The sequence below is a fragment of the Aspergillus welwitschiae genome (assembly GCF_003344945.1).
Source record: "Aspergillus welwitschiae strain CBS 139.54b unplaced genomic scaffold BDQ94scaffold_5, whole genome shotgun sequence".
NCBI classification, from domain to species: domain Eukaryota; kingdom Fungi; phylum Ascomycota; class Eurotiomycetes; order Eurotiales; family Aspergillaceae; genus Aspergillus; species Aspergillus welwitschiae.
Genome location: NW_020798699.1, coordinates 599,925 through 616,894, shown reverse-complemented (window position 1 = coordinate 616,894; position 16,970 = coordinate 599,925). Strand labels below are relative to the sequence as shown.

The 16,970-nt window shown below is 49.6% G+C and overlaps 3 protein-coding genes across 3 annotated transcripts; all 3 read left to right on the top strand.

The window, feature by feature from the left end:
* Positions 1-29: 29 nt before the first annotated feature.
* BDQ94DRAFT_183935 (putative PHD finger domain protein) lies at positions 30-3,148 on the top strand. Its single transcript, XM_026774527.1, has 5 exons — positions 30-394; positions 486-583; positions 646-865; positions 923-1,765; positions 1,821-3,148. The coding sequence occupies exons 1-5, from the start codon at positions 224-226 to the stop codon at positions 3,033-3,035; spliced, it is 2,547 nt and encodes an 848-aa protein (XP_026630064.1). The 5' UTR covers positions 30-223; the 3' UTR covers positions 3,036-3,148.
* On the top strand, positions 3,093-3,650 carry BDQ94DRAFT_137351 (uncharacterized protein). The gene has a single exon (XM_026765040.1). The coding sequence runs from the start codon at positions 3,262-3,264 to the stop codon at positions 3,565-3,567; it is 306 nt and encodes a 101-aa protein (XP_026630063.1). The 5' UTR covers positions 3,093-3,261; the 3' UTR covers positions 3,568-3,650.
* Positions 3,651-14,981: 11,331 nt separating this feature from the next.
* BDQ94DRAFT_183932 (HMG-box domain-containing protein) lies at positions 14,982-16,610 on the top strand (the record flags this gene model as incomplete). Its single annotated transcript, XM_026774526.1, has 3 exons — positions 14,982-15,191; positions 15,246-15,320; positions 15,387-16,610. 3 exons carry the CDS (start codon positions 14,982-14,984, stop codon positions 16,608-16,610), a joined length of 1,509 nt encoding a protein of 502 aa, XP_026630062.1.
* Between the last annotated feature and the right edge of the window lie 360 nt (positions 16,611-16,970).

Sequence of the window (16,970 nt, the reverse complement as noted above, 5' to 3'; positions counted from 1 at the left end):
GACACGCCCGCCCTGGCGAACGATTTCCTGTCTTCACGCCGCTGTCGATCACGTCGATACCTACTCATTCTGCCATTTGGTAGAGGCACCTGTGCTCGTTCTTCTGTTGCATATACGCTGCGATAATCATCCTTCACAGAACTCCCGCCCCCGCCGCAGATCCGCCGCAGTGGTCGAATCTTGTCCTGCGCCGCGGCGCCTTTAATGGTCTATATCCGCCTTCATGGTATCGCGAAAGCGCACCCGCTCCGAGGTGGACGCTGCCCCAGAGCAGCCACCTGAGGAGCCGGGTTTACTCCAGAAGCTTCGAAACTGCTGGGAGTTTGCAAGCCTAATGCAATACATTGCCATATTTGGGAAAGTTATGAAGATTGACGAGGATTTTGGGATTGAGGTTCGCAGTGCAAATCCAACACCTCCAGTTTTCTTTACGTTTGGGCGCGTTCGACCAATGCTAATAATTTACTCCGATATTCTGCTTATAGGATCTGGAAACTGAGTGCCTAAAGCCTACCCCTTCCGAGAAATTACTGGAGATTGGTCTCTGTCTCTTGAAATGGGTGTCGTCGCATCGGGGCCTCACGTACGTGAACCGTTAGTCTGGCCATAACTGTAGCTATGCTAATAGGATGCTCCTGCTGATAGTTTCGATAACTTCGATGAGTACACGCGACGTCAGTACAATGCGAAAGCACCACACATTCCTAACCCTTTCGGGTACGAAGAGGTTCCGAAGAGGTTCTTGGACTTTGATGTTTTCTTGAAATTGCGCGTCTTGCACCAGCTGTCTATTTGGACCTTTTGGAATCCCGATCGCATCCGCGAGAAGATGCCGGAGCAAAGGGAATCGGATCAGACGGAGTGGGTGGGTTTTACGTGACACACCCCTGGATTCCTATTATCTTTACTGACCTTTTGCTAGCGTATCGAAGAAGTAGGCTACGATCGTGAAGGCCGTTACTACTATATTCTCGATGATAACAGGCTCTATCGCCGCACCGACCCCCCTATTCCGCCGCCAAAACCGGCCAAGTCGAAGTCGAGGAGAAAGAGCGCCCGTGCCATGAGAGCCTCCAAACGAAGACGAGTTACAGGCGCCGATCCCATTGAAGAGTCTGATGAGGAAGATAATGTTGTGAACGGCGACGCCTCAGAGGATCCTCTGCAAGCGATGACGTGGGAATGCATCGCCATTACACTAGACGATTACAAGCAGTTCCTCGAGTCCATAAGGAAGACAAGGGACCCCGATGAAAAGATCCTGAGGGATAGGATTGATGAACAAGTCATGCCCATTATTGAGAAGGAAGAGGAGGCACAAGAGAGACAGAAACAGAAGCGCGAGAAGGAGCTTTTCAACATGCAGTTGCTCGCTGGGGCTAAACGATCCAGTCGGATTGCCGGAAAGGCTGAGAAAGAGCGACAGGAGCGTGAGGCCGCTGAAGCAGCACGTAAACGAGAAACCGAACTAGCCGCAGCCCGCAAAGAGGAAGAAAGAGTGAAGAAGCTGGAGGCGGAAAGACGTTCGCGCATCATGACCCGGGAACAGCGTACTAAAGATCGCGAGAGGAAGCGGATACTACACGAAAGCGAGCTTCAGCGCATCAAAGAAGAGCAGGAGAAGGTTGCACGGGGTGAGAGCAGAGCCTCTGAGAGACATCTTCAAGCGGAAATGGAGAAGTACCGCAAGAATTTGGAAGACCTTTCGCAGGAGGATCAATGGATCTTCGACTGCTCAGGCTGCGGTGTTCATGGTCAGAATTTGGTAGGGCATGATCGTATCTTTAGATTCCTATGGCAAGTGTACTGATTTTCACTAGGATGATGGCTCTCACAGTGTTGCATGCGAATCCTGCAACGTATGGCAGCACAGCAAGTGTCTCGGTATCCCCAAGAGTGAAGCCGAACGAGAGGATTTCCACTTCGTTTGCAATGACTGTAAACGGCGCGAAGAGGAAGCGAAGTTGCCCAAACTTCCACCGTTGAAATTCCGCGTCGGCTCGTCGACCTCGCCGTCCTCAGCTGCGCCAGACGGAGATACCAAGATTAAAGTCCCAGATCCGGAACAAAGTCCCATATCGTCCATCAAAACCGCTCAGCATACCTTCCAGTTGCCTCTTACTGGGTCCCCTCAAAAGCAACCTCCTTCCATGCCTTCCGTTCCCTTACAAAACCCCCCTCAAGCCGTCTCCTTCCCTCCTCTGTCCCCCGAGCGCAGGCCTCAGTCCGCCCACACCACGTCATTCAGCCCTCCTCGAGCTCCATTCTCTCCATCAAAGGGCTTGAATGGACATACTCCGTCATCCAAGGATCAGATTCCGAAACTGCCATCCATCCATCAAGCAATGCATTTACCACCCCATTCTCGTGAGTCCTTCAGCGGCGGGTCGTTTCCGGCGCGGCGACCGTCGTCCTCTCACTCTACTCAGAGTCCCACTCTGCCTTCACCCATTCAAAACCGGCCATCTATGTCCCCAACGCAGGGAAACCGAGATGTTGGTCCTCTTGCGGGGTTTCCACCTGTAGCTTCGACAGATCACTCAGCCCCATGGACGCCGTATGGTCAACATCAAACCCCCCGTCCAAATACGGGCAATCATTCTTCCTTCTCTTCCTTGCATAACGGGCGTCCATCTTTCATGGCCACACCAACTGCAACTCGCTCCTCTCCTCCACAAAGTTCCCATGGTGTGCCTCTTTCGGGAATCAGTCCGACCAAGCAGTCACCCCGTCCTATGACATCTGGCAGCGTCACTGGAGCTCCAGTCCTTCCTCCGATTCAGAAGCTCGAGCCGAGTCCTAAACTAATGGGCCGAAGCTCACCTGATGCACCCATTCCGCCGCCGGTCAAATGCATGACACCGGAGCAAGAGGAGCGCAGGCAAAGGGAAAACGCCATGCTGCAGGCCCAATTGCACGGGACCAATGGCCCGCATTCAGTGATGTCGTCGCCATCACTCAATCGTATCCCACCTTTAGGGCCTTCTGCGGTTGCTCAACAGCCTGCGCCATCTCCTCAGTCAGGCTCAAAGTGAAGTCGCTTGGTACTTTCTGCTTATGCATGCTGGCACAAGGGCAGCTGCACAACAAATAGTATACCCCTCTCGTTGTTCGAAATTGAACCCATACATTCACTCGTCGTTTTGTCCTTGGCTCGATTATTGGTCACCTCAAACACCGAATCTATCAATTGTGGTTCGGCAGGTTGATCTTTCAGCGCAGTAAAGCTTAAGCGGCCAAATTCTTTGGAGGCGCCAAGCCATGCGCGCAGGTCTTGTGTACCTTCCTTTCACCTTCTGTCTCCTCGCAGCGTTTGAGTCCGGGGAAACCAGCTGGTGGTCCTGGGTTTTCCGCTGCTGTTTTCTTCGTAAACTCTGTTCTTCCATACATTGCTCTTCGAAGTGCGCACGATGTGGAGTGTGTGCTGGTCTAGCAATCCACACTGGGGATTTTTGCTTTTTCCTTTTATGCTACCTATTTTGCTTGGTTGGTATGGTTGGTCTATGCTTCTCTCGTGTCTTAACTTCTATTTTGATATACTGGAATGGTGGCGTTGCGGGATACTGAGCTAATAGAGGGATGGGGTTGACAAATGGATGTGAAGTAGACATTGACTAGATGTAATAAAAGCGAGGCAATTACATTCTGATGGTTTTAATTATGGACCGAGATCGATCCTGTAGATGATCACCGTCATTTCTGTTGTCGCTGCCCCTTATGAATCGTACATATCCCGACTTCGTCGTGCAATTGCTACTACTTTCAAGTCAAACACTACTCGACCACTGATGTGAGAAGTACATTCACGCAAAATAAAATTATAAACAGCCCACGCCAATCATTACCGACAGTGATCATCAAGCCCCTCCCCAAATTCCCAGGCACATATGCCAACACTACACCGACTTCAAACACCCACTCCTACAACAAAATCCACCAGAACACCCAACCCCCAAGGACAGAAACAAATATGAACATAAGCATTACGCCGCAACCGCAACGGCAAACAAGTCACCAAACCAAGCAAGCGCCATGCATGCATCCCACAGCCTCATCGCCCTGCGCCAATACGCCTAAGCAATCTAGTACTCACACTACTCCTCCATTGACCCGAAGTGGATCATCACCTCTAATTTAACTAACCAGGCCCCAATATATGTAATGTCAGCAAGATGTCTCAGATCCCGTTCTGTCCCCTTCCACCCCGTGCGTATGTGCGTGCATGCATACACAGAAACAAACTACATGTCACTTTCGGATCTGTCACCTGTCAAACTCGATTATCTATTTATCTGATGCGATCATACCCCTATAACTTATAGATTGTATTGTGATCCCGACTGACTTGAAACAGGATTAATGTATATGGTAGTATCGTGGCGTAGTATGGTTGCACTGCATGTGAGATTGAGTGGTGTGTGGGTACTTAGTAGTGGGTAAATCTGAAGCAGGGTCGCATTGGGGAAGGGGGGGAAAGGGCCGCGTGGTTTAATTTCGCTTTGATTTCGTTTAAACTATTTATATCATGTATACTAGTATACTAGTAGTAGGCTGTGAGGCTATGAGGCTATTAGTAAACGGTTTGGTATATTGTGTCGCCTCTCGGGATGGGGTTGCTGCGGCAGATGGATGAAATGGATAAATGAGGTTTTAAAGTCGGTTAAAATTGATGGGTTAGGATCCGATGTCAACTTACTAACTACTTAGTCCGTGTAAGTATATAGAGTGGAGTAGGTGGTGGGAGTGGGCTGGCTGGCTTGCTGGCTGATCGGGTATGAACGGGGGTTTTTCTGGGTGATAGTCCTGATTGCCCATACTTAGGATGGAGGGAGTATATATGTGCGTAGTATCTACTACAAAGTTGGTGTATCTCAAACATGTGGCTTTCAAGCTGGTCAAACACACTATTCAAACATACTACAGCAGCAGAGTAAAAAGTAAGACACTATCCCACTCATACAACGAGATTGTTAGGGAGGGATTTTCCACACAATGGTGACTTTGTCGGCTCAGTTCCCTGTCTTGCCCTAGCTAGTTACTATTTAGTAGTTCAGAACTAATGACTTAGTTCTCACTTGCTAACCAGGATCCCAGTTCACTAAAACCACATGAGCTAGGATCATTTAGGGAGTTCATTCCCAACATCCCCTACTCATGCAGTAGTTCACCTCACAGTAAATACCTCCCTAATCCTCCTAATCTATCGTTCTCCTGAAAACGTTCGCTAGACTAGTTAGTTAGTCAGTTAGTTTGAAAATCACAACCGAAAAGAAATGAAAAGTTCTCGACACGGCGGAATGAACCGATCATACTAGACTAGTCTCCCTTTAGGGGAAAGTCGCGGCTTGAAATGGATCGTTTGGATATATTGATTGATTGATCGATTGATAGCTTGGTTGAAGTGGACTGAACTGGACTGTCTTGGAGACACATACTAAATCAACAAACTACACGCACTTGTAGTTGGATGACTTGGCTCCACTACTACCCGGAGATTGTGAGAACAGTAAGCATTTGTAGCTTCCTTGGTATCTCCGTCCTCCGATCGGATCCGGATCCGTGTCCGGACGGTAGTGGGGAGGGGGACGAGCTTGCCCGCACGGTCTAGACGGTGGCCTTGTCCGTGTCCTTTTCTCCGTGTGTATGTGTGTGAGTTATATGATGGGCGAGGGTACCATGGGTTGGGATAGTATGTTTTGTCTGGTCTGAGAGCCGCATGCTTCCAGAGGTACATCCTTATCTTGGGTTTTTTGGTATGTAGCCGATCCCAAGGTATGTAGCGGACAGGCACCGAGGCATAATGAGATACATTTTTCTCAGGAAAAGCAAAAAGAAGTATGCAAATACGCGGAGTACTGTGTGACTTGACTTGACCAGTCGAATTTCGCCCGAGCCCGGAATATCTCCGCAAACGCTCAGGTGCAAACATTTATAGACGCATCTCAGAGAAACAAGCACTGCGTAGGGATAAATAATCTCTACCTACGATGGCAAGGCAACATAGCAGATCAGAAGACCGATTGACCGATGGCCATGATAATTTGCCCGTCAATCTTGGCGATACATACACGAACACGGATTGATCACCCACGTACTTGTGCCCCGAATGCCTCAAAAATGGAACTAAACACACATAAATCCGCATAGCTATACACCTACATATGGGAACACAAAGTGTGTGATCATCGATGGAGAATCAGCTAGTCATACTGAGAATGCTACCTGCATGGAAGGATTCCGGCACCTTCTGGCCCAAATACTGGAACCCGATTTTTGCCGTCCACTCAAGTCTCATTATCGGATGTGCGCGAAACCATAATTAGGTTTCCTGGGCTGCGCAGGTGCGCCCTGCTACTCCACTGAAACCGTTCCGGCTGATCTTCTGGTTTGGAGATAGCAACTATACTCGGTTCAGCCTGGAAAGACGTGCCGGTGCCCTGTTGCGTCCATACATAACACGCACAGGACCGGGAATGGTTAGACAGATGTCACTACTGTTGGCAACTTTGGAGAAGGCAAACACAAAAGTGACGGGAGTTTGTTACAAAGCGGGAAATGCTGTAAGCGGCAGGCCATTTGTGAGGTACCTCGCTTGTACTTTTATTGGTGACCGTCCGCTTAGAATAGGTGGAATGGGTACCTCCTGGCTACTCGGGCTGGGTTGGCATGGCATTCGTACTAGTAGTGGGATTCGCTGTAAGGAGTACCAAAAGAGGCAGAAGAGGGGAGTCAAGGGCGATGTTAGGTTCGAGCGCCCATGTTGCAAACACACGTTGTCTGCGAGATGTCAGATGTGTAGGTTGACCTCGGGCATGTTCAGTTCGTTATTCCCCCATACCTTATCTCCTCGATTGGTTCCAGTGGCTTTCCTTCTGTTGGTTCCTGTTCCGGTCATTGGAAGCGAAATGTGTCATGTCTCACCGACTGCATGACACGACGATCCCGTGGTGTGGGAACTTCCAGTTGGAAATTTGTAAGGCTGAACTGTCTGTCCGCTTATCTACATACTCACTGCTACTAACTAGTTCACCTGTCAAAATTTTAGATCGTCGACATGGTGACCATGACAAATTCGGTGCGGCTGCCTGACAAGGCTGGGCTTTACGCATCTCGCGTGGGAGGCTCATTGGATGATGTGTGAATGATTTCCCGACAATGCCTCAGATCAGATCGTCTGAACAGGCTAATATGAACGGCTGCCAGGCGTTGGAGATGTTGGAGCTGTGTTTCTGATTGGTATCAGAAAATAATACTAGTACTAGTGGTACTATCTTAGGCAGTTGCTTAAGTGCATTACTGGCATAGACCCCATTGGATCCCTAGATCTCTCTTGCGCCTTGACACTGAGCCGTAATGGGTGGTTACGAGAGGCAACGAGAGGCATGACTATGCCTATCGGATTGCCCGGCGGGAGGAAGTGGGTTGACCTGAGAACTCTGTAAGAGTCTCTCGTGTTGGACTTACGCTTAATGTCGATACTAGGTAAGGAAGAGTAATCATTTCCCGTTCTTCTAATGAACTTAATGAGACCTATCGTCCAAAGCGTAGAGGGAGGCCATAGCTTACGTAGTAATGTCCCCTGAGTGTGGGTAAACGTGATTTTCTGTATGCAGTAAGTACTAAGTACTTGCTCCACAAGCCTAGGGTGACTTAGTCTTACGTACCAGCTACTTTGGAGTTACCCTCGGTTGGCTGGCGGGAGAGGCCTGCGGTGGCGTGACGCCGGCCATTCACCTTACAAAAGGGAACAGGCCAATGACTTTGCGATTTGGTGTGATAAAATGACAGGCGGAACATTGCTCGTGCTTGCCCATCGAGCAATTACTTGATGAGAATTTAAGTCGATGATTTTCTTCCCGTCAACCAATGGCGGGCATGTGGGAGGGCAGATCAGGCTGCCTCCCAGGGGCACTGCGGCGGGTGGTTCCCCGCTGGGGGCTGCGCGGAGGCTAAGCTACCGTAATTAGCGGGGATGTCAATGGGTCCGTGGACGACGTCAAGAAGTTAGTGGTTAGTTACTGGTTACTTTACTTGCTTTACTTGCTTCGTACCACTGAAAGCGGCACCGATACCACGCTAGTCCGGATGAGCTCGGTCTAGACTGGGCGCCGCAGCAGTGACCCTCTTCTCCAAATCCAACCTCCAATCTATGTAATGGCCAGTGTTGTTGCGGTTTTCTTGGGGTCATCCATCCGACTTTGCTCTTGGCAGTCTACTGTTAGTGTCACCTAAAAACCCCTCGTCAGGTTTTGCAGATCGTCGACATTTCGACATGTTTAATGAGGATGTTCCAAATCCCTTGCCTACTCTAGTGGCTTACGGAGGTTGGCATTTGCTTGTGCGTATTGTCTCCTCCAGTCGAATCCTAACCTTAATTCCTTTGCCGGAATACTTGCAGTTTCCATTGTATCATGTCAAGGTTAGCGTTATAGCCGCGGCGCAAGTCAGCACTGTATCATTTCCTGCTTCTTAGTTCGCTCTTCAGACATCTCATGCGATATTATATTTTTGTTCGCATGCACAGCTTCTAGCTCTCCGTCGTACGAACTATCCCCGTAAATCTCCCACCATCGATTCTGGGGACACAGTTTGTGATGAAAGTGTTGGACTGTGCGGGACTGAGCTTTCGTCCCCAGAAGTGAGGGGGCAAAGCAGGTGAGGTGGGTATCGGGGCGTTCTTTTTCCTCTGTGGACTCTATAATAGTCAGGTCTTGGGAAACCCTTTCCCAGCTGTGTAACCAACCGGGCAGTGGTCAGTTAGTGACGTTGACGCAACACCCGCTTGTCCGGCTGCAGGCTTAGCAATCACTACCAAGAGAAACGCTAATGGCTCAGGCACTTGGCTAGCTGAATCCTGCTCACTTCGCGCACCCAATACCCATACTGTCGGGTCCTTACTATGTCAATTATAGGGGGCCACAAATTGCAAATGCCACATCGCGCAGGGAAAACTACACGAGTAACCAATGAATGGACAAGCTCCTCCGTAGGTAATGGCAGGTCGGTCCGTCAGTGCGACCTAAGACGGGCGGCCTGTTGCGACTCTAGCACCCTTCTTCCCCATAGGAATGTCTTGCAACCAAAATCATGGCCTGTCCGAAGTAAGCGCCAAATACGTGGGTTGTATGCATGGTGATTCAACGGTTGCTGTCGTGATTGACCGACAATCCCCATGTCTTGGGCCACGTTTTCCTTGTAACCACTTCCTGCCTACTAGGCCTGCTATCTAGCGGTAAAGGCGTGTCTGGTAAAATCGGTGAGTAGATAGCTCGCTAGCTCTGGCCTGATCACGAGGCAGTTCGGCTGGGCTGGTGTTTACCGGCTACGGCGCGCACCACTTCACGCCTATCCAATTGCACCAGAGACACCGTTCCAGCGTATGTGCATACCTGCGCCCCTCTGGTTCCACTCCGTGTCATATCAATCCCGTGACTGGAAGAAAGTTCGACGGCTGCTGTCCAGCGCTAATCCCTGCAGAAGGCGTGGCGCTAATGGGCTGTTTCTGAGCATCTCGGAGATATTCGTCAATCCCTCAATGTGGAAACGATGTGTCCAGGATAGCCCCTATGAGAACCTAAGGGAACCTCCCTGTCATTCTTCATATATCCGAGGCCTTGGCTCAATTCCCTCCCTTTCCCCTGCATATGCCACTGTAATATGAGGCAACATCGAAACCCACAAGAGATAAAGCACATTGGGCACTGTGGTGACTATCTGAAACATATAATCTTAAGGATGAGTGTTATTCTCAGCTACTACCTCCGTTTAGTTTGAATGGGCTCGAGTCCAACTGGACTGACTCGAAGAGGCGACCCATCAATGTAGCCAGATTCAATAAAGACAGCGGTGCTCTTGGCATATCAGGAACTTCACCAGTCAGCAGACCGTTCATATTCTTCGACTGCGTTAGGTATACTTCACCGAGTGGCTTGGAGAAGGATGGATACCGGACTTGGAAAGGTGCACTGCTTGGCGGGAATTTACTAACCTTCCAGAAGGCCATCGAACGCTTGTAGATGATGTGGATGGTTGCGAAGGTCCATGGCGAGGCCGATCGGATCCCTGTGTCAATCCCCTTCTGCAACTGGAAGCAGGAAGTTACCAAAGTGACACCAACCATACAAATTGGGTAAATCCTCCGGGATCTCAATGATAACGTCTGGGGACAGCCTCCGGGCGCAAGCCACCTCAGCTGTTATCCCTTCCTCCAGATTCGGTGCCAAGCAGTTACATATGGTTTCCCCATGTTACTCGATCCATACTTGCGCTCAAGGAAGCGGGAGGGGGCTGTCAGAAGGCCTACACGAAGTGGCCGTACATGCGACCCATGGGACCAATGACGAATTCCATACGATCATCCGCCTCTAGAAGGAAGTCGCCGCTCAGGCCTCTCCCTAGAACAAGGAACGAAGGAAATGGTTTCCACTAAGGTTTTCTTCAGCAGCAATGTTCCTGCGCCCGAGAATAGTCAGGGAAAACCGAGGAAGTCCGGACAAAGAATGTTTACACCGGGCAACTTTGGTTCCTGCGCAAAGCCATCGGTGTGTGCTTTCGCGGGTCCATCAGAACCTTGAATTCCATTTTGGCAGTCGCAGATCATACTAGCTATCTAGGAGAGGTCGTCAGATCATCCCTTCAGCTGGAACGGGGGAATTTCACGGCAACCTAACTGAGCTTGGGAAGGGGGAGGATCGATTAAGGAAGGAGAATCAATGAGAAGTGGATCAGCCATCAGTGGGAGCGGGCGATCTGTGGGCTTCTTTGCAATCTCATCCAGTCCAACCGACTCACAGAATGAGGAGTTTTGTGTGGCTACTGTTGTTTTGATACTTGTAGCTGCCGCACATAACACCAGCTCTGCTGCACGTCTTGTGCCAATCAGCGGCTATCAACAGTCCGTATACAATGTTGGTATGCTACAACTACTCAAATTGCAGCTGAAACGCCGTTTCCACAGTGGCATAATGCAGAACATAATGGAACTACATAATGCAAAGGCAGTATGCATGGGAGGATAGAATGCCATGACAATCCTCAGACATGACAATCCCCGAAGTCTTCCAATCCCCGGGCATCAACGATGGCTGGGCTAGTACCACACGTGACCGTCGAGGACCCAAGCATCAGGGTGGCCCATTTTCAAACAAGGGGGTTGACAGAACGCCGGAAATAAACATGCGCCGCTATCCCATTTGAGCCAGCCAAGCTAAGCCGCAATCCATCATACATCAGCGTACTGCATGCAGACCCCCTGTCAGAATTGGCATTAACAAGCTAACGGCATGCAGGGAAACTACGCGATACTTACGTAGCTTTGGTACGGCCTACTCACTAGGACGTGGGCACCCATAACTAACCCATAGTTAATAGTTACTCATTTGGGTTACTTGATTGAGCAGCAATCCACATACGATCTGTGTCTATGGCCTTCCGTTCGCATAAAAAATAGCGCAGGTACAGAGTACAGTTCTGCCTGATTCAAGCATCACATTCCCCACCGCGACCCCACTGGAGCCATTTCTCCTTCCGCGGCGAGCCCCGTGTCAACCTAGGTAGAACGACACACTACTACGCCGGACTAGCTGGAAGTTCGCCCGCAAATCTAGATAAATCGCAGTATTAGGCAGGACCCCCACCAGCGGCCTTACCGGCACGATCCCGCCAGCTTTAAACTACCCAAGTGGGCTAGTCATTTCAATACATGACGCTAGCGTTGGTCAGCGATCTGCTGGAGCCAGTCGTAGCTTGCCGGCTACTTCAGCCCGACCAATGGATAAGCCAATAGTAATCGTGTGGCGTATTTTTGGGTCCATGGTCTCAGATACTACGAGATGCTCGCGGCATGCGCTTTCTACTCTCTTAATTTAGTCTAATTTGGAGGGGAGGAAGAGAGGGGGGGATTTCCCATCTCTGATCGGAATGTCGGGCAACCGAATCCCCGCGCAAACCTATTTTCTAGAGGGATGTGATTGCGATCGCTGAGTAGAAAACAGGTCTAGGATGCCATAACAAGTCTCGCTACTCATTTTTTACACGGCTATGACACTCTCCAAGCCAAGAAGATGTCACAAAATGTATACGGAGTGCCCTGCGCCCTTCTGGTTGGGTTGGTTTTGGCCCAAGTACAAACATGGATCTGCTCGCATCCGAACCAACATCCAAATCAACTATCCACTGGTTCGACAACATGACGGATGTCTCTCACGAGTCACGCAGCATCTTATAGTGGGCTACCTCAGACTTACCAAGAGGGCCTGTAGCCCAACGTTCGCCTAATGCGCGCTTGCCTCTGATCTCCGCCTCTCAACAACGTTGTCTGGCTGTTTTCGCTAAGGGATAAGCAAGAAAAGACACGAACGATCGACTGGCTTGATTGTGGGGTATGGGCCAAGCAATAGTATGCTCATGATTTGCGCTAGCTACCTACCATTTTCAGATACATACATACGTGCGCTTCAAGACTTCACCTGGATGACCCAGGGGCGAGTCGCAAGCTCTGCTCGGCGATGTGCGGATGCGGAGAAAGCAGAGTCTAGATACACATATGTGGACGTCCCAGGAGGTAGAGAATACCGATCCATGGAACGTGTTCCTCTTCTTCGGAGCCGAAGTATGTAGACGGGGTAGTGACGCTGATGATGATAATACTGGTGAATGTCGATTTCTCAGGAAACAGATTGGTTGCTTACTGGTTGGGACTGACTCTTTCGGGTTCAACCAAGCCTAGTCTCCAATTCCTCTTGCCTGTCTTCATGGCTGAAGACCGACCAATTTTTATATACTGAGATCCGGTTGGTCGATATGAATGTCTGCAAGAATATCTCCATTTCATAGTAGTAGTTCGAGACTGCTCGGATGAGGAGACCCGATATCCGGGGAGTTAAAACATGGAGTTAAGCTCGGATACAAGGAGTATCCGACGGTCTCAATGTGCTCTCATGCGAGCCGGTAATCTCAATAATCGCTTGGGAGTATCTTTTTTTCCTCCTTTTTCCCTATTCGGAATTTTTACGTAGCTTCTACCATTAGCCTTGTGCTTTCCCGATCTACTCTTGCTATCTTAGTCCTTCTTTGCTATCCCTGTCCCGTGTAATTGCTCCTTCTATGTCCGTAGAAGAATAGGACGAACCTATCTGCTTCCTACAATTTATGAGGAGGATTTCACTGCTGCGAACTTCTACTCGATATGAACACATACACAGTGCAGGCTATCACGTTCAGAGCATGGGGCTAATTCCGACCAGTGTCACTGCCTGCTTTAGTTCCGGGCCCCGGATAGATAGTAGATCGCACTAATAACTTGATGGGCAAAGAGTGGGACGAATGCCTGAACGTTAGACTGTCAGTCACCCCTCGTTGTTATGATTATTAATTTTTTAAATTAAATTTCTCTTATTTTATTTTTCCCTCTTTCCCAATTATTATTTATTCTAGTTTTTTTAATTATTTAATTTTGCTGTTAGATTTGGTTCCCCACTCTCTGAAATTCAGAATTCAATAATAATTCTCTTATTATGAGGTATGGTTTGCTCCACGATCCAGATTCACTAGGGACCAATGCCCTCTACGTAATGTGAATACCGATCATACCCATGCTGTTCTCCATTCAATTTTCCGCAATCCCTTCCAGCGACTGAGGGGATGGCTCAGCAATGCCGCGCCTCAATATTCAATGCCATGATAAGAGACGAAAAACCAATCCGTGCCTGGGTAGTTGCATGTCCGCATTTAGTAACCTCCCTGAGTCAGGCTCTGAACAGCCTCAAACCCGCTGGTTCTCCCCCCCTCCTCCCCTCTCCCCCTCCTGTTTCTTCTGGAAGAGTAGAGGAAACCTAGATTTGGCACAAAGAGAAATCTAGAAGCAGACGCCGCAGAAGAATGAACAGGGGAAATTAAGAAAGAGTGGGAGGATCCGAAAATAAACGTATGGGTGCCCCAGGAGCAAAAGTGTAGCAGACAAGCGAAGAGATACTAAAATAAAATGGAAAACAAATCACATCAATCGGCGGATGGGATGCCAAAGGGAATGCATCCATGTCTGGGCTCCGGTCCCAAGGCAGCGGAACAAAGACAACGCCATCCAGCAACCCCGTGCCAACTTCGAGGGAATCACCACCGCCGGCCAGCAGAGGCGGCCGTCAAGGGTTTCAGCCGCTGAGAATTCCATGGTAGTCATCCCCATCTAGAACTTCGTGCTGCAGTATCCATCCCGCCTTAAACTGCTTGATATCCGCCCGAATTCCACACTGTTCCCCTTGTCCCTTTCCCTTTCTCCCTTTCACCTCTGAACAACAGGTGTTCCTCATCAAGCTTCTCTCAATTGTGTCTCCTCGGATTGCTTTGGCTTGTGTTCAGACCAGAGCGAATCGCTAGACTTTCCCCATCTCTTACCGCTTCCTTCTGGGGCTCCACCTCCCTCTCTCACTTCTTGTCGTTGGTGTTGCGGGCCTCTACTTGTTTGTCCTTACAGGCTTCACTTCACCGTCCTCTCTTCCACGTCCCTGTTCCTATTCTTTCACTCTTCTATTCTGCTGTGTTCCTTATTGTCCCCCTTTTGACAACAGCTTCTACCGTCTCTTCTCCCCTGGCCATTCGTTTCGAATTGCTAAGCTCCCCGCCGTCTATCTTGTCCTTTTCCCCTCTAATTTCCACCGCACATACTTCCTCGGTTTCTGTAAGCTTTTGCTGAATCGCAACCCTGTTGAAACCCTTCAGATGCATAGCTTCTGTGCTGTGGACTATATTTCAACTGCTCTTACCACTATTCCGGGTTACTGGCTCGCCTAGGCGTGCATGACATCCACTCAACTCACACCAGCCATCGCATCCTTCTGCCTGCCTATTCCTACACCTGGAAACTGGAGATCCCTCTGCCCCCACCTCTGATACTCCACCTCTTGATTTCTCGTTGATTTACAACATACTATTCTCCGTCCTTGTCATCTTTATTGTATTCACTCCGATTTGCTCTTTCTCGCGCCATGGCAACTGTTGCTACGGCGAGAATGATTCGCGGTCAACCGCCTTCCCCACCTCATTCTACTGATGGAGACCCTGCACCTGAAGTTCATCGAAACTCCTGTGGCACGCTCCAGCAAACTTATAGTCAGCACAACCCTTATGCTTCTTCAATGTTACATGGAAACCGTGCGCCTGGGGAGATTTCATACGAACACAGATCTCACTCTCTGGTAAATACACCCAACCCCCTCCAGGTTCGATACTGAAGACTAAATCTGTTCCAGGACTACACTCCTCCTTCATCATCGGAGTACGTCTCTTCCGGTGACTACTCTCGGTCCCTGTCAATGCAAGCCCCAGTAAGTCTTGTCAGTTCTGGATACTCCAGGCCTCCGAGGTGAGCCCTTGTACTGATTGTGTCTTAGATGGCAACAAATGGCCTTCAAGTCAACACGCCCCCTTCTGCTGCAGACGAGGGCCTAGTATCAGACTCTGTACCACAGTGGAGCTCGCCGCCATCCCAGAGACAGGTGACAAGGGCAAGGGTAGCCAGGTCGCCTAGAGTGCGTCGCAGGAATAGGAATAAGAAGGACACGAGAGTTGAACTCGAAGGTCCTCTGAGTGAAGTGACCAAGCATTTGACGAACATCCCTATTCGCGACATGGAACGTTGGGTGAATCGTTCAATAGAGGTTCGTCACCAAGAGGTAGCCAAGAGGAACGGAAAGGTTGCCAGGCCCATGAATTCTTTCATGCTTTATCGATCGGCATATGCGGACCGGACAAAGCAATGGTTTGCGCAGAACAATCACCAAGTGGTTTCCGAAGCAGCAGGTGACAGCTGGAGGCTTGAATCCCCAGAAATCCGGCAGAAGTACGAGCTTCTGGCGAATATCGAGAAGAGTAATCACCTTAAGGCGCATCCTGGATACAAGTTCTCGCCGTCGAAGGATAAGAAGAAACGAGCTGGGAGCGAAGATGTGCGTCCACTGGCCAGCACTCCTGGATCCACTTCAGCATTTCTTCAAACCCGTGCCGCGAGCTCTTCGGAAATTGATAGTAGTGGATGGGAAAGTAGGGACTCGACTCCGTTTGACTTTGCTGACCATGGTTTACACTTGCCTGGGGATGCCTACCTATCTTCATCTGCCTGGCATGCTAACCATGGGCGGCCGCACCCTGGCATGATTCCCTCCTCTGAACCGTCTCACTACCTCCATCAAACGATTCATGCAGGTCTCGTCCCGCACGTAGAGGATGTCCGATTCAAGAAGACTGGTTTGAACGGAATCCAGTATGCTACATCCTCGTCAACTCCACTGGCTGCTCTACCCGGTGCTACACATCATGATCTTCTTCAACCGTCCACTTCGTTGCCGGGTGATGGACAACTGGATCCCCAGCTCTTGACCCTGCAGGTCGAGCTCCAGAGCCCGAATCAGCTCTTTGACAGCTCTCACAGTATGTGGCAAGACTCTTCTAATGTCAACTGCTACGCCTCTCCCTCGTCTTCATTGGCGCCTTACTCAATCCCTTATCCCGCGTCGACCTACCCACAGGGAATACACACCCTAGAGAGCGACCCTGCCCTTGATGGTACCAGTGGCGATTTTGACACCTGGATTAACCAACAGGGCACAACATACTAAGTGTCATCTCAGAATCAGTAATCGTTGAACAGACAAAGTGAAATACCCTCCATCACTTCATATGCTAATACATACTATTTTATTTGATGTTTTTCCTTACCTTGTTTTTTCCTTTTTTCCTTCTTATCTGGGATGGAAGTTTGTTTATTTGTTTCTTGCCTCTCAGAGCGGCGTTCTTGTTGAAGGCGTGGGATTCTCTATCGAATATGGCCCGGCGCTCTGTTGTCGGTGATATCGGTCTTAGGTTCGCCTTTGCTGCGCTATTTACTAGGTTCTATCTTTCGGCTTTTTTATTTGGGTCATGGGAAATGTTTTAGGATACTTTCATGGATATGGATATGGATATGGATATGGACATGT

What these genes read in the sequence shown, in the direction of transcription:
- BDQ94DRAFT_183935 (XM_026774527.1), top strand. Translation starts at nt 224, where the DNA reads ATGGTATCGCGAAAGCGCACCCGCTCCGAGGTGGACGCTGCCCCAGAG. An exon ending in TCGTCGCATCGGGGCCTCAC is followed by an intron (nt 584 to 645) that starts GTACGTGAACCG and finishes TCCTGCTGATAG; the next exon opens with TTTCGATAACTTCGATGAGT. An exon ending in GTGTTCATGGTCAGAATTTG is followed by an intron (nt 1,766 to 1,820) that starts GTAGGGCATGAT and finishes GATTTTCACTAG; the next exon opens with GATGATGGCTCTCACAGTGT.
- BDQ94DRAFT_137351 (XM_026765040.1), top strand. Translation starts at nt 3,262, where the DNA reads ATGCGCGCAGGTCTTGTGTACCTTCCTTTCACCTTCTGTCTCCTCGCA.